We start from the raw sequence: 14,917 nt of genomic DNA on the forward strand, positions 1-14,917 counted from the left end.
ACGAGGTTCTGATATAGGCTACGATATAGAACCTTGACAATATTATGATCAGAGCTAGAAGCCAGACTCAAAAGGCCACATTTTGTAAGATTCCATTTATACCAAGTGTCCACATGGACAAATCCAGAGAGACAGGCTGCTGACGGGTAGTTACCAGGTGTTGGAGGCGAAGGATGAGTGGCTGCTTAATGGCTGTGGAGTTTCTTTTTGGGATAATGAAAAAGTTCTGGAATTAGACAGTGGTGATATTTGTACAACCTTTTGAATATACTAACAGCCACTGAATTGTAAGCTTTAAAATGGTTAAAATGTTGAATTCTATGTTATGTGAATTTTACTTTGATTTTTAAAAAATTAGTTGCAACTTTGAAGAGACAGCAGCAGACTTGGGTCATTGTCCCTGGTTCAGTATCCTAAGTGTTTCTTGAGAAGCAAAGGCTCTGAAATCATTCTGAAGTGTCAACAACTAGTCATTCTCAAATGCTTGTGCTTGGGTTCTGACAGCTTTGACTCAAGCTGAGACTTAGTTGTGTGACGTGTACAACTCGGCTGAAGCTCATCCAACCTGAATGAGATGATGCTGGTGCTTCCAGGAGTGGGTGGGCCAGAGGCCAGGATGAGCTTGTTGTTGTTGGCAGGTAGTCATCATTTGTGTTCATTAGAAGAAAAGATGGCCAGGACCATATGCATTGCTAACTGCTGAAAAGGATAGTCAGGTCCTTACAGGCAATGCTGAGACTTCTGAAAGCGGGGACTTGCTACTAGCAGGGCATTCTCAATGAGGATCTCTCCTTCGCATCTCTTAACATCCTCGTTAGTAAGGCCTAAGCAAGCAACGACAGGGTTTAATAATCATTCATGTTCTGGGACTGCGAGGCATGAGCTCAAGTGTCTGCTTTAAGTGCAAAGAACCTCTTAAATCACTGACCGCTATTCCCATTTTTCTTTGTATTTGGACAATGTAGCCACGGCAGTTTAATTAGAAGACAGATTGTGTCACAGCACTTAAAGCAAATGACAGGCTTTCATCCACATGTGCTAATCAGCACCAGGCAGTTTATGACAGCAACATCCTGCTTTATTGTTAATTACCGGATTTTATTAACCTTCAGACGCTTGAACTGTTTTTAAAGATTTACCCATGGCAATTAAGTGCAGCAATTTGTCTGTAATATTGCATGTGTTTGGCTTGAATATGCAATGAGGACTCCTGTTTCAAAGCAGTAGCAGTGAACTCCTGCAATCTATGATGAAACAATAGAATGATTCAAGACATATGCTGCTAATTTTCCAAGGCCTCTTGCTGGTTTATAAATTTTATAATTTCAAAGAATCATAATGACCCAGCATAGAGGAAGTGCTCAGGATACATCTTAAATAGATTCATTCACCTCAAGGAGGATCAAACTCTTTAGATAGATTTCATTTTTAGTGTGATTTGATATGATACGTTTGGTAGAAAGACAAAGAAAAGTTTTAACCTAAAGGATTTTTAAATTTTGCTGGAATTAGTATTTCTGAGAGATTTTCTACTTAGCAGCCCGTGACATTCAGGGGTCTCTATTGTGAGGCATGCTCAGGAAATTGCATCTTTAGGAATTCTTTTCTATTTGCCTCTCAGGCATTAATGAATGACATACTTCTCTTTCCAAAATTTCTCTAAGTTTGAATGCCCTTATAAAAATGTATAGTGATTTTAAAGAGTTGACCTCTATTTCAGTTGGTTGCACCACAGCTTCCTCAGGCACCCAAGCTAGACACCTAGGAGTCATCCTGTCCCCATCAGGCCACCCGTCAACTCAGGCATGACCTTTTTCTCCAGTCTTGCTCCAGCTGCTCTGGATCACGCTCCCTCTGTGGATTTTCCAGCAGGCTCCCAAGTGGTTTCCTGCCTCAGGCTCATCTCCTTCAAGTCTACCCTCCCTCCCTGTCACATCTCTAGCTACTCTGAAATGAGCCGAATGCAAATCTTACCTGCACATTCTAATGCTAACATCCTTTAATAGCTTCCCACACTAAGGCCAGACTCAAGTTCCTTAAAATGGTATTCAGTGTCCTCTAAGACCTGGTCTTCTTGGTTCTCTGTTCCATCACCCACCACTTCCCGGCTCCTGGAACTCTGTGATCATGTAGAGAACAACAGTCTGCTTTTCCATTCTCTCTGTCACTTTGCCCCTTCTGCACAGAATACCTTTCTCCTTTCTATACTACATACATATTGTGGTCTTACCAATTAAAAAACAAACTAAACACACAAGCATGTTCACATATTGGTGTAAATGTCACTTGTTACCAAAACATCAGCTTTAATGACTACCCACTAATCAGTAATATGAACTTAACATAATTTAACCATTCCTCTAATATTGCACATTTAGATTATTTCTAATTTTTACTATAATATAAAATTTTCAATTACTATTCTTATATCAAATCTTTATTCTCATCTCTAGCCATTTCTTAGAAATATTTCAGTTAGTGGAATTATTGGATTAAAGGATAAGAAGTTGTATAAAACATTTAGTGCATTTATGTCAAATCGACATACACTTTCTGAAGAGCAATTTATCCTCCCACCCGTGGCACATAAAAATACCTCACCATTCCTTGTAAGCATTGATTAGTATCTTCTTTAAAAATTGTGGCTAATTTGAGAATATTTGACTATTTGTGAAGCTCAGCATTTTCTTCTCATATGATTATTAGCTGTTTATATATCCCCCATAAATCTTCTGAATTTTTTGCCCATTTTCTTTTGTGATGTTCATATTTTTCTTAATTTATAAGTGTTCTACATTGTAAGAATTTTGCAGGTACTTTCATAAAGTGAATGATTAATACTTTTCCTCTTGTTTTGCCTTTCCTAGATTTTGGTGTCAGGGTTATGAGTAGATCTTAAGTGAACTGGGCAGTTTGCCGTTTTTTCTTATGATTCAGAAGTATACATACTACGAATCATACCTGTTTTATATGGGTTCGAAGGAATTCAGTTTTAAATTAACCTTTACCAATTTCTTTCAAGATTATCAGTTCACTCAGGTTTTCTTGATCTTTTATAATTTCCTAGATAACCATCCACTTCATTCAGACTTTAATATCTTAGCCTTTAGCACACAGAATTGATTTACTCATTTTAAAATCTTCTTTTTGTTTTTATTAGTATCTCTTAGTCTTATTTTGACTTATTTATATTTTCCATTTGTTGCTTTACCTGATTATTCCATTATTCCTTTCAAGTGGTCATCATACAAAGAAAAAAAAGGAATAAAGTTATTAATCACAAATAATTTTAATAGCTAACATTTATTCCATACTTAAAAAAACCATGAAGCTCTTAGATTTATTCACTGAATTATTTTATTATTTTCAAATTCTAAGTTTATTTTCTTTCTTTTGTGTTCCATATATATATTTTGTTGATTTTCTTAACTTTTTGAATTGAACTCTTCATAAAGGAAAATACTTAAAACTATAAAATTTCCCAAGTACAGATGTAACTTTTACTCCATACCTTTAATAGATGTTTTCTACTTTCGACATTTTGTAGTTTAATTTTGCTATTTTTTTCTTTGATTAAATAATTATGCACTTTAAAAAAAGATTGAGGTTTCTTCATAATGCACATTATTATCTAATTTGAGTTCATTGGGGTATAGGAACTTCATTTACACTTGGAAAAATATAGTAATTGTTTTGTGATCTAGTATATAACCAATTTTAATTGCTCAAATTCTCACAATCTTAATAGTTTAGTTGAACAGATTTCAGCATATGCCTTTTGATTTGTGGGAGGCAGATTCTCAAGTAAAAGTACTTAATCTTTTCTCTGAAAGTCATCCTTTCTTCTCCAATTCCATCGATGCTGTTCTGATTCTACCTGTATCATCTCCAGTAGGGACAATCCAATAAACTCAGAACTGGTGCCACAGCCTCCAGTCTTTGCTATGCCACTCCTCCCTAATGCCGGAAAAATATCCATCTCCTGTTTAAAGGTTATAATGCTTCCCCACTGCGTATGGAATTTAGGTCAAACATTTTCTCAATGGCATTCATAGCTCATTTACCATTTCTCCCCACCTCTCTTTCCGGGCTCCTTCCTACGTTCTCCAGTCCACCTGTGTTCCCACCACAACATGCTCTAGAGACACGGAGCTACAAACTGTTTCCTGAATTCCACGACACTCTTACCTTTACTTACTGATGCAATCTTTTTAGTTGTCATTATTTCTCAATATACATGATTGCCTTTTCCATCCAAAATTTAGGCCAGTGTCTACAGTATGTCTCCAAATGTTTCTTAAACTTTACTCTCATATCAAGTCAGATCTCCAGAGAGCTCCATGCCTGGCTGACACTTTAAGGGGACTTGTAGCTGATCAAAATGCTCTCCCAGACTAGTATTTAGAATGTGAGCTCCAGAAGGAGACAGCCTCAGTATTCATTAAGAGACACTGTGAGAAATGGTCATAAGAATAATCAAACTGTTTCTGAAGGCACTATTTAAAGTTCCTTTTACAAAACTTACACGGTTACTTTCCTTTGGAATATAGTATGTGGAAAATCTATAGTTATTGATAGCCTGGTGTGCTTTCAATCAAATAATTAAAGGTAGATAATCCATGATGTCTTTCTTATTTTGGTTCTCAAAAAGTTCAAGGTGCTATTTCCTCCAGGCCTAGCTTTTATAATGTATCAATTAGCTTTGTGACTTAAATTGTTCAAGTCTATTTCTTCATCAATAAAATGGAGGCAACTAACAGCTACTTTGCAGAGTGGTGTGTAGGAAACCAAGTATAGTGTCTGGCACATTCATTCAACAAATATGTACTGACTGACTTCTGAGAGACTAAATATACAAATGGACAATGGCTTGACCATATGTAAAAATAGAACTCTGACCCACAACCTGCCCAGAAGACTGACTCCATATCTACACTAAACAGCTCAGAAAGCCAGCCTGCTGTAAGTCAGATTTATAGGAAATCAGACTGCTATCTCTAGTAACAAGCCAAAAAGCTAAACAATAACTTCTATAATAACTGTCCCCAAATGGCTAGGACTTGATTACTGATTATGTGATTACTAATTTCTGTCCCTGCTTCCAACTTAGGACCAATCAGAGAAAGACAAATATGTACCCCCAACCAATCATGCAGGATGTCCCCTTCTAGTAAGCCTGCCTCCAGCTTCCCCATGCCAACAGCATCCCATCAGAGCACTCCTGAAGCCTTCCCTTTTTTCGACTATTGAGCTTTCCCACTCCTCTGCCTGCCTTTGAGTCTCTGCCCAAACAAAAGTGATGGTGGCTGACTCCTCATTATAGCAAGCTCAGAATACATAGCCTTTGCTCGTTCTTATCTGGGATGATTTCTACACCTTCATGTATGAGATACTGTGTTTAGTGCTAGAGGTATAATGGTCCCTGCCCTTTTGGAGTTCACTTTCTAAAAGAAAAGCCAGAAGATCAATAAGTCAGCAAACATAGAAATAAAGGCATGTGGAGGGTAATGAATGCCATGAAGGAAATCAAGAAAGTGATGTAGTGGCAGATAACTGGGTGCCAGAGGTGGCCTGCCCCAGTGCAGTCAGAGAAGGCTGCTCTGTGTCGGAGAAATCTGACACGTGAAGGATGAGAATGAGCTCGTCACATAAAGAGAGAGCAAAGAGGATTCCAGGCATAAGGAACAGAGAACAGCCAGGCCCTGAGGTGGGAAACCACTTGGTGAGGCCTAGGCCAGTGAAGTTGAGATTGCACAGTGGGCAGAAAGAGGGGTATGAAATGAGGCAAATAAACAGTAGTTGTGGCTAGTCATAAATGCTTTGCTTTAACAATCCCTGGTTGCTTTAGTGATTTTACTGTACCTGAGCCTCATATTATAAGCAGTTTCAAATACCTTTGAAGTGGTCATCATACAAAGAAAAAAAGGAATAATGTTATTAATCACAAATAATTTTAATAGCTAACATTTATCAAGAGTTTACTATATGCTTTATATGATTTAAACATTTAATTCACTCCATTATCCTATATTATAAATACCATGATCACTTCCTTTTTATAGATGAGGAAGTGAAACACAGAGCATTTAATAAACTTGCAAAGCTGACGTAGAGAATAAGTCAAAGAACAGGATTCGAATCAGGCAGCCTACTTCTAAAGCCAGCCCTCTTAGCGACCACATAATTCTGCCTCTTCAGGTTACGTAGCCATTGTGAATCAGTTATTTGATAGTACATGCAGGTCCCCCTGAGTTTATAAGTTATTGTGCTTTCTAGTAGCAGGAAATATGTCTGGAATTCATAATCTATAATCTACTATCAGGGACTCACATATCTTCAAATTCTATTTATTATTAAGGAATAGTGTCTAATGGAACATGAAAAAAATTTCCCTTACAAGAAAAATAAATAACTGTAATGAACATTTTTAATAAACATCTTCGATTTGCAGAACTTATCTATTATTAAATCTTTATCCATAATTTATTACACAGATGTTTATGTGGGTCAGTGTACGTCCAGCTCATGAACACTTATGGGCTTGCTCTCCTGGGGAAACCAACAATATGTGCTAATGAAGGTTGATTTTATTATATACATAAATTTGGTCAGAGAAAGGAAGCAGGCAAAATAGTCTGAGGCTGGCTGGTAACCATCCTTTTTAATTACTCCTTTTCCAGGTGGAATTCTGCTGTCGTGGAGAACCTCTGAGAGGCTGAAGCCCACCCAAATCAAAGCAGTCATACTGCCAGGCAGTGACTTACATTCCCATCGTGGTTTGGGCAAGAGAGAGGCTTTCCCGCAGCCACCGCGGTGACGGTCTCCAGGATGGAGGACTCCTCAACGTTGCTGCCTGGCGTCCGCTGCAGCACGTCCATCAGGTTCGTGATGAAGAAGTTGTTCTGGAGCGCAGCCACCCCCTTCTCGGGCAGGATGGAGGTCTGGCGGCACACTGGGCAGGAGAGGGTTAAGCTGTGAGCGGGAATGTAGTTCTGCAGGCACCTGTGGCAGGAGCAGAAGCAGGACTGTCAGCTCAGTGAGGCTCACGGAACAGATGGCTGCTTCTCGCAGGTACCACGCATGATCTCAGTGCTTACACTGGTTACTCTGCAGAAACTCCCTTTGCAGTCTCCTTTACTAGGAAAAGAATATTTCAGAAGCCAAGAGATAACCTGTACTCACACTGGCCCTGTCAAGAAAGAGAATATTGTCATTGACTTTGGTAGTGTTTTCTAGAGCCTTGTCACACACACACAAAAGTGTGGTCCATGGAAAAGCAGTATTGGCCTCGCCAGGGAGCTTGGAAGAAATGCAGACTCTTTGGTCTCGCTCCAGGCCTAACTTGTATATACCTTAAGATTGAGAAGCGTTGCTCTAGAATATCTAGTCTGATGTTCATGAATTTGTGGGCTTTTACAGTTGGGAGAAGCATGTTACTTCATTACTGTTGAAACGCTTTTTGTATACCAAATCATAGTAAGCAAATTGTGGCTGTTAAAAACACATCAAAGTGGAATTGTTTTGTTTGAAGCAGGAATGGGACACCCAGAGTCACACTGACATGATCTCTTCTTGCCTCTCCTCAACAGGCATCAACTTAATTCATTTAGTTAATGAAATGTATCACTAACGACCAACATATATACTGCCTACCAAATTCAAAGTTCTTCCAATAACTCTATGAAGTAGGAACTATTGTCATCACTTTTAGACATTTGATGAAATGCAGGCAAAGGGAGGCTATGTTACTTGCCCATGGGACTTAGGTGGTCAAGGGCTGAGCGGGAATTCAAACCAAGGCAATTTGGTACCAGGATCAAACTCTAAATAACTACACCATACACTGTTTTCCAGTTTCTTGAAAACCAATAATTTCACCACCAAGCCCTTATTTTGTGGATGAGGAAACTAACATCAAGAAGGTTAACTGACCTTCCATATGTCACAGAGGTAACTAGGGGTGGATCAAAACCAGAAAAGAAATAGCTTTTGCAAAGGTCATTAATGACGTCTTAATGCAATAAACATTTTTCAATCCTGTCTTACTGGACATCTCAGCAGCACTCATCCAACTTGACCACTACGCCCCTCTCTCCCCGCAATTTCTTTTTTGAAACTTTATCATTCCTTAGCTTATGAAACCACACTCACCTAGTTCTCCTTCTGCCTGCTCTATCTTTCCTGAGTCAGTACAGTTTGGAGTTAATCCAGGCTCCACTGTAAGCACTCTTCTCTCCCTGAGATATATATCCGTGTGCCTGGCTAATCACACTTCATAACACTTCCATGTTTCTATTTCTTCCCACAAATACCTCCTCTGAGCCACATATCTGTATGCCAGCTGTCTTCCTGATATTTCCTCTTAGATGTCTCACAGGTTCTAAAACCCAACATTTCCCAAACTAAATTCACAATTGTCCCCTAAACTGCATCCTCTTCTTATCTCAATGAATAGCACTTCCATCTCGTGTAGGCAGGTTGGACTAGACCTAAAAGAGAGGGCAGGGGGCAGACCCAGCGTAGCCCAGAAGTGTCACTTCTCACCTGGGCACTGAACACTAGGGAATGGAGCAGCTCTGTCAAGCTCGGACTGAGTGGCTCTCAGTGCTGTATATAAAGAGCACCAGGCTATGTCGACTGCTGTAAATCAAATAATGATCTTACCATGCAAGCTCAGGGACACATGGACAATTAGCTGGGATTCATGTTTTAGCTACACCTATTGAATGAGAGAGGGAAAAAAATCACTCTCCATTTATCCATTTTGGAATGTGAATTACAAAATACTTAAGCCAAAGTATAAAACGAATAAAGTAAAAAGTATTGATGCTTTATATACCACCACTAAGACAAACAAAAACGCTGTATCCACACACACACACACACACACACAAAACAATGCGCAATAAAGCAAAACAAACAAACAAAAGACCACAACTACCAGTAACAAATCTACCTTCTCCCTCCATTCATTACCATTAAAGATGTGGTTTTTCTGTTGCAACTGAGACCCTCCAAAGTAAATTAACTCAAAGCACGCTCCATCAGACAACAAATGTGTTAAATTGGATGGTAAATGTAATTAGTATTGATTCGAAGCCATTCGAAATACTAATTTCCTGTTCCATAATAAGAAGCAATGCATTTTAATTATGTGTATTAAATAATAATAGAAAATACATATAACATAATGCTATAAAACATAATGACCACGTTTGTTTTTAAGAAAAATGTATAACCTTACTAGAAAAATACTTTAATTAGGCCACAGATAAACTAATTACTAACCATCTTTCTGTACCTAACGGCTTATGTGATAAGTTGAACAAGGAGGTAAAGGTGTATTTTGATAAATGATTAACTCAAAGGAAAAAACTGTTCAAGAAAGATAAATAAGAAAATGTATTTTTCACATTTAGCAAACTGCATATTCTGGCAATTTATAATTATTTCTTACATATATAGTTTTTTCTTCATCTGAAACATCATAATGTTCAAATATGCCATTAGTATGTGTCTTCTGAAGTATCTTTGAAAGGAAGATCTTTCTTTTTATCTAACCCTCATCTATGTAGGCATTTTACATGATTTTTTATATGGGAAGAAATGACAGATTTTTAATTAGCCTTCACCAAAGACCCTCTATGAGGAAACTGTGGTTGGCAAAAATTGTTTCACAAAGAACAAAGGGAAAATTTAAAAAATTTTTTAAACCTTAAAATATTTAATGCTCTATCTCCGATGGAAATGAATGAGGAGCTACTGAATTGCTTTTCCCATCTGTAATTACTTGAAATAAAGCAAATTATTGGCAACTCGTGATTCTGTTTCTCAATATCTATCAGAAGCACAAAAGATTCATTGTTTCCTATAGGTTAACTGAAGATTCTGGAAAGAACCCTTTGTAGGAAGTCAGTTTGTGAAACGCCCTTCTCAGCGCACAAAAGGGGCTTACCTCTCGCAGAAAGTGTGAAGACAGGGGAGAACCTTGGGGTTCTTATACCGTTCCAGGCATATACTGCAGATCAGAAACTGCTTGTCAATCTGGCGCACCACAGGACTTGGGATGTTGGTGGCTTCACTGGCCATCCTAGACCACTGACATGGGGGGCCGGCTGTCTTTGACCCTGCACGCTGCTGCTGTCAGACGGAAAAGCCAAAATGGAAAAATATTTAATAATCTATAAGTGCACATCAATCACTGGCTCATTCACTATAGGCATCATTTTATGACTACGGATAGAATGTCATGTTAGTAACTTTAAAATGACCATAACCAGCCCTCATTGCTATAGAGGGAGTACAGTGAGCTTCCTGTTTGTTTGAAAATCAACAGAATAATCACAGGTTCACCATGCAAACAAAAGAAATTAGAAGGTATGTTGTACAAAGAGGTATGCTTGCTGGGTTTCAGAGCAGTGGTAGTTGAGTTATATTAAATACTTACATAACTAACTATGCCTGTTCATGTCTTCAGCCATGACTATATTTGAATATATATCTATAGTCTTATTAAAATCTCATCCTTTTATGGTCTATATTAAATAGAATAGTCTTATAAAAATAGACTGTTTTCCCAACTATTGTATTTCATGGGGATCAAAATATACCAACCCCAAATACAGTACTTTGATATAAGGATTATTTTGAGCAAAAAGCTACTAAGAAACAGGAGACACAGGAGAGGAGCTCTCTGCTCTCTCCTATCTGCCTAAAACCAGGGTATAAATTCCTATCTGTAAAGATGCCTCACTGTCCCATATCAGGAGAAGGAGAAGACTGTTAATCACTGGTAACGGCACTAAGAAGAGCCTGCATAACAAAGCTTACTAAACAACCCTTACCTACCATGCATGTACTGGTCACTTTCCTACAATTTACTGACCTTAGGAGTCCAAACTCCCCCATTCTTTGTCTAATCACTTCTCTACAATTCGTCGCCCTTCGTTAAAATATTATATAAAATTTTCCAGGTTTAACCATGTCTTTGGGTTTTTATTTCTTTTCTGTGAAGTCTTATGCACATGAAAGTAAAAATATTAAACCAATGAAATTCAATAAAATATAGTATCTGTTTTTGAAAAATAAAATATCAATAAAATTTGTACATCTTTTTCTCCTGATAATATGCCTTTTGTCTGTTTAATCCACAGGCCTCAGACACAGAACATAAGAGTATAGAGAAAAGTTTTTTTTCTCCCCTACATACTATTAATATGCAGGATAGAAATAATTAAAATTTTTAATTAAAAACTTTGTATGTGGTTCAGAGTGTTTTCTTCAGAACTAAAGGTTTATAAATTTTATACTAAAATGTATTTGCCATAGATCAGGGACAAAGGCCCTATTATTAGCCCCTATTAGTCTAAGAAATGTCTGGTGGTGTTCACGTGTAGCCATTGAGGCACCTGGTGAAGGGAATTCATTCAGAGGAGGTTTCAATTACTGCGGGATAATGCCAGAAATGGAGAATTAGAAGAAGGAAAAGGAAAAGAAAGCGGAGGGTCCATGAGAGAATAAGGGAAGAAAAAGTTCTGACGTAAGACACGGCTCCTTCACCACCTCGAAGATCTTCTGGCTTCTATCCCAAACCAAGGCTGAGCTAAAATTCACTTCCTAATTTTCTAAATATTTGGTAAGGTGTCCACAGTCCTCCAATTTCCAATAGAAATTCTCTTTGCAAAATCTTCTACAAGATTTTTTTTAAAAAAGCTCGGTTAAGAAATACACCAGAATGCAAACTCAAGTGTGTATGTCTCTAAAACCCATGGCCTTTTTACTCCTTAAATCACCACACCTCCCTTGACCTTGTGTTTTAAGAAGGCTGTACTACGGAAGCTTGGTTTATATATAACAATTCAACATGGCCTGGAACCTGTGCTTTAAGCTGGGAAGTATACTATATTTATAGAATTAACAATTCTATACTTTCTAAAGGTAACAGGCTTTCCCAAATATAAATGATAGTTTTTCTTTCTCCCCACCAAATCACGAACTTTTTAAGAAGTATGTCAATTTTCGTTAAGAAAATTCTGCTATTTACACATATGACACACTCATTTTCCGACACTATACCTTTAAGATAAGTTCATTAAAGAGCATGATAAATAAACAGAACTTTGTGAAAGCACTTGACATACAAGAGTGTCTCCTTCAAATAGAATTCACTGCTTTAGTTAAACAGTGTAGGTGGACACCTAATTAGCCAGTATTATCTGCTAGACTTTCATAGAATGTCTCCCTAAAGAACTAGAGTAGAGAATGATATTCATTGAATTAAATGGAGCTCATCTCTCAAGAGCTCAAAATGTCGGCACTTCTGTCTGCTTTTCTTTAACCACATCCCTATGACCTCAGAATAATAAAGGAATGGATTTGCCTGTCTTTAAGATAAGGAAACCAAAGCTAAGGGTTTAAATGACTTGCTCAAGGTCATCCAGTAAAATCAGGGCATCAGAAAGCTCAGATTGCAAGTTTTCTGCCTTATCTGAAAAGTCAATGATATCTAATCTTAAATAAGTTTAAGGCTTTACTGGTGTGTGTATGGGCAAGAGAGAGGGTGGGGAGAGAGGGAGAGACACACACACACACACACAGAGAGAGAGAGAGAGAGAGAGAGAGACTTATAAAAATTACTGGGTGCTCACTTCTGCACCACTAAAATTGGAATGATACAGAAGATTAGCAAGGCCCTGGAGCAAGGATGACATGCAAATTCATGACATGTTCCTTATTTTAAAAATTACAATAAACTTTTCAGCAAAAAGCAGTTAAAAATAATTTTATTTTGAATAGCTTTTGAAATTTTTCATGTTACTCTTTGAAATAATCAGTCATACTGAATATTAAAAAATGCAGAGAGAAAAGACCATATTGGATTTTACTCTTTTTTTTTTTTAACTTTAGAATTTTGGATTTAGAGCAAGGAAAAAAATATTTGTTTTAATTAAATTATATATGTTGACTAAATGAAATTTCCTGAGCTGACATTTTTATTCTCCAAAACTGAAATAAAAACATTTCATTCTAATTTTATGATTGTCATTAGAGTGGATGAGAATCTTTGCTACCATTGGTAATTTATATGGTAAATTAAGTTTACTCATTAACATTAATTTAAAATCATGACAATATTACAGATCTATCATGAGTAACCTGTTGAAGACATTTGGATTTTTCAGGACTCCTAGAATCAGCACAAAAGGTTTCCAGCTCCCAAAGATCCCCAAGTGGAGGCTTTGCCAGGACTCGATCATTGCCTGAATATAACTGGATACCCACAACAGGAAGACAATTTGACTGCTCCTAAAGGGATAATACGCTTAGAAAAATGCAGGCCCAGAACATGCTAATAAGCACCATGGGAAGCCTTCCATCGGTCTGACTACGCTTCGAGGAATAGACACAAAATATAGGACAGCCTTTAATCAAAGTGTTTGGGCAGGAGCACAATTTCTGGTCTTCTCAATTACGAAAGCAATAAATACTCATCTAGATGCTCGGCTGGTCTTCTTTCCCTATCTTGGTTTCTGAAGTGTCAAAGATCCTTCTTAACGCATACAACCAGCAGAAACAAGTGCATGAAAATGAAGGAGATCAGGATATAGAATTATTCTATCGGAGATCAACATAATTAATTTCTGGAGAGATGGATGTCAAAACACGCATGGGGTGGACTTTGTCTCTGAAAGAGCCCAAATGTTTTTGGATGCAGGAACTAGCCCCAGACACACTAATAAGAGGCCAATAGAAAGGAAAAGGTAGAGAAGTGAAAGCAGGTAGAGCCATTTGAAAATTGCATGAATAGCCAACATGAGTGTGATATTGACCTTAACCAGCTATGAGAGCTTTTACGTGGGGAGGATGGAAAACCAACAGCACTGCTTACAGAAGGGTTCACTCCCCATCTCCAGCTTTGCTCAATATCACCTTAATCTGACCATTCTGTTTAAAATTGAAACTTGCCCCCAATCCCTTAACATGTGCTACCCGCTTCTTGGCTATAGTTTTCTCCATAGCACTGGTCACTTTCTAACATAGCATGTAATGTATTTATTTTGCATATTGTCTCCTCCCCCAACCCACTAAGATGTAGGGATTTTTGTCTGATTGCCCACTGCAGTAGTCCCAGCTCCTAGACAGTATATATTATTATTTTTACTGAACTGAATGAATGAAGCATATCATGGGAATGGACTCAGTCCCAGCATCAGAAAAGAGGAGCACTTACCGAATTACGTAAAGAGCATGGGCATTATCAGTCATGCAAATGTTTTCACTTGCATCTGACAGTCCCTAACCCCTCATGTGATAGTCTAACGCTTAGCAACATAAGCCATCATCCATAAGATAAATAGTGACATATGTTAACATACTCACAAATGCAGGAAAAGAAATTGAGAACTATTGAGGACACATATGCATGGAAATTAAAAGTCTAAGAAAGTTGACACATAAATTCCTTATTAGCGGGAGCTTACCAGCTAAACACAGCTTGTTGTGTGTAAAAACAACGCGACAATCACATAACAAAATTGTCGGGCATAGAAAAACCCCGTCCCAGCATTTCTTTCCTCTCATCATCTGTGGTATTTTTCCTGGCTCACTTTCTGAAATCTCTACAACTCAGTGGAAATTATGACCCATTGGAAAAGGAGAACTTGATAGGAGATGAAAGAAAAAAAAAATGCCTGCGTCCACAATCCTAAGGTTAAGACCACATTTCCCACCCCAAATTATACCATGTAGTTCAGAAAACTCTCCAAACTCTTTATCGCTGACACTCGCTGACACCAGAGTGAGGAAGAGCGAGAAGAAGAAGAGAAAAGCCAAACTGACAAGCAGAAGGGGAAAGAGTAGGTGAAAACTTGTCTGGCTGCTCTAGGAAACCAGGCTGAGAAACGGGTCAAGATTCCTT

General features: G+C 37.9%; 1 protein-coding gene and 1 pseudogene across 9 annotated transcripts in view; one reads left to right on the forward strand and one right to left on the reverse strand.

Annotated features, from left to right (window-relative positions):
* TRIM2 (tripartite motif containing 2) overlaps positions 1-14,917 on the reverse strand; it is a 127,486-nt gene that overhangs the window by 36,651 nt on the left and 75,918 nt on the right. For 5 of the 9 annotated variants that reach the window (XM_039875926.1, XM_039875931.1, XM_039875929.1 and 2 more), the window contains exons 2-3: positions 9,956-10,140; positions 6,765-7,002 (exon numbers count right to left, since the gene is read on the reverse strand). In XM_039875926.1, the coding sequence (XP_039731860.1) occupies positions 6,765-7,002; positions 9,956-10,140 (423 nt within the window). Of the gene's footprint in view, positions 1-6,764; positions 7,003-8,664; positions 8,720-9,955; positions 10,141-14,917 lie in introns of those variants that run through there. The other 4 variants (XM_039875927.1, XM_039875933.1, XM_039875932.1 and 1 more) reach the window with 2 other exon arrangements.
* Positions 12,639-12,738, forward strand: LOC120613676 (uncharacterized; annotated as a pseudogene).

Source organism: Pteropus medius, unplaced genomic scaffold (genome assembly GCF_902729225.1).
Source record: "Pteropus medius unplaced genomic scaffold, Ma_sr-lr_union100, whole genome shotgun sequence".
Lineage (NCBI taxonomy): Eukaryota > Metazoa > Chordata > Mammalia > Chiroptera > Pteropodidae > Pteropus > Pteropus medius.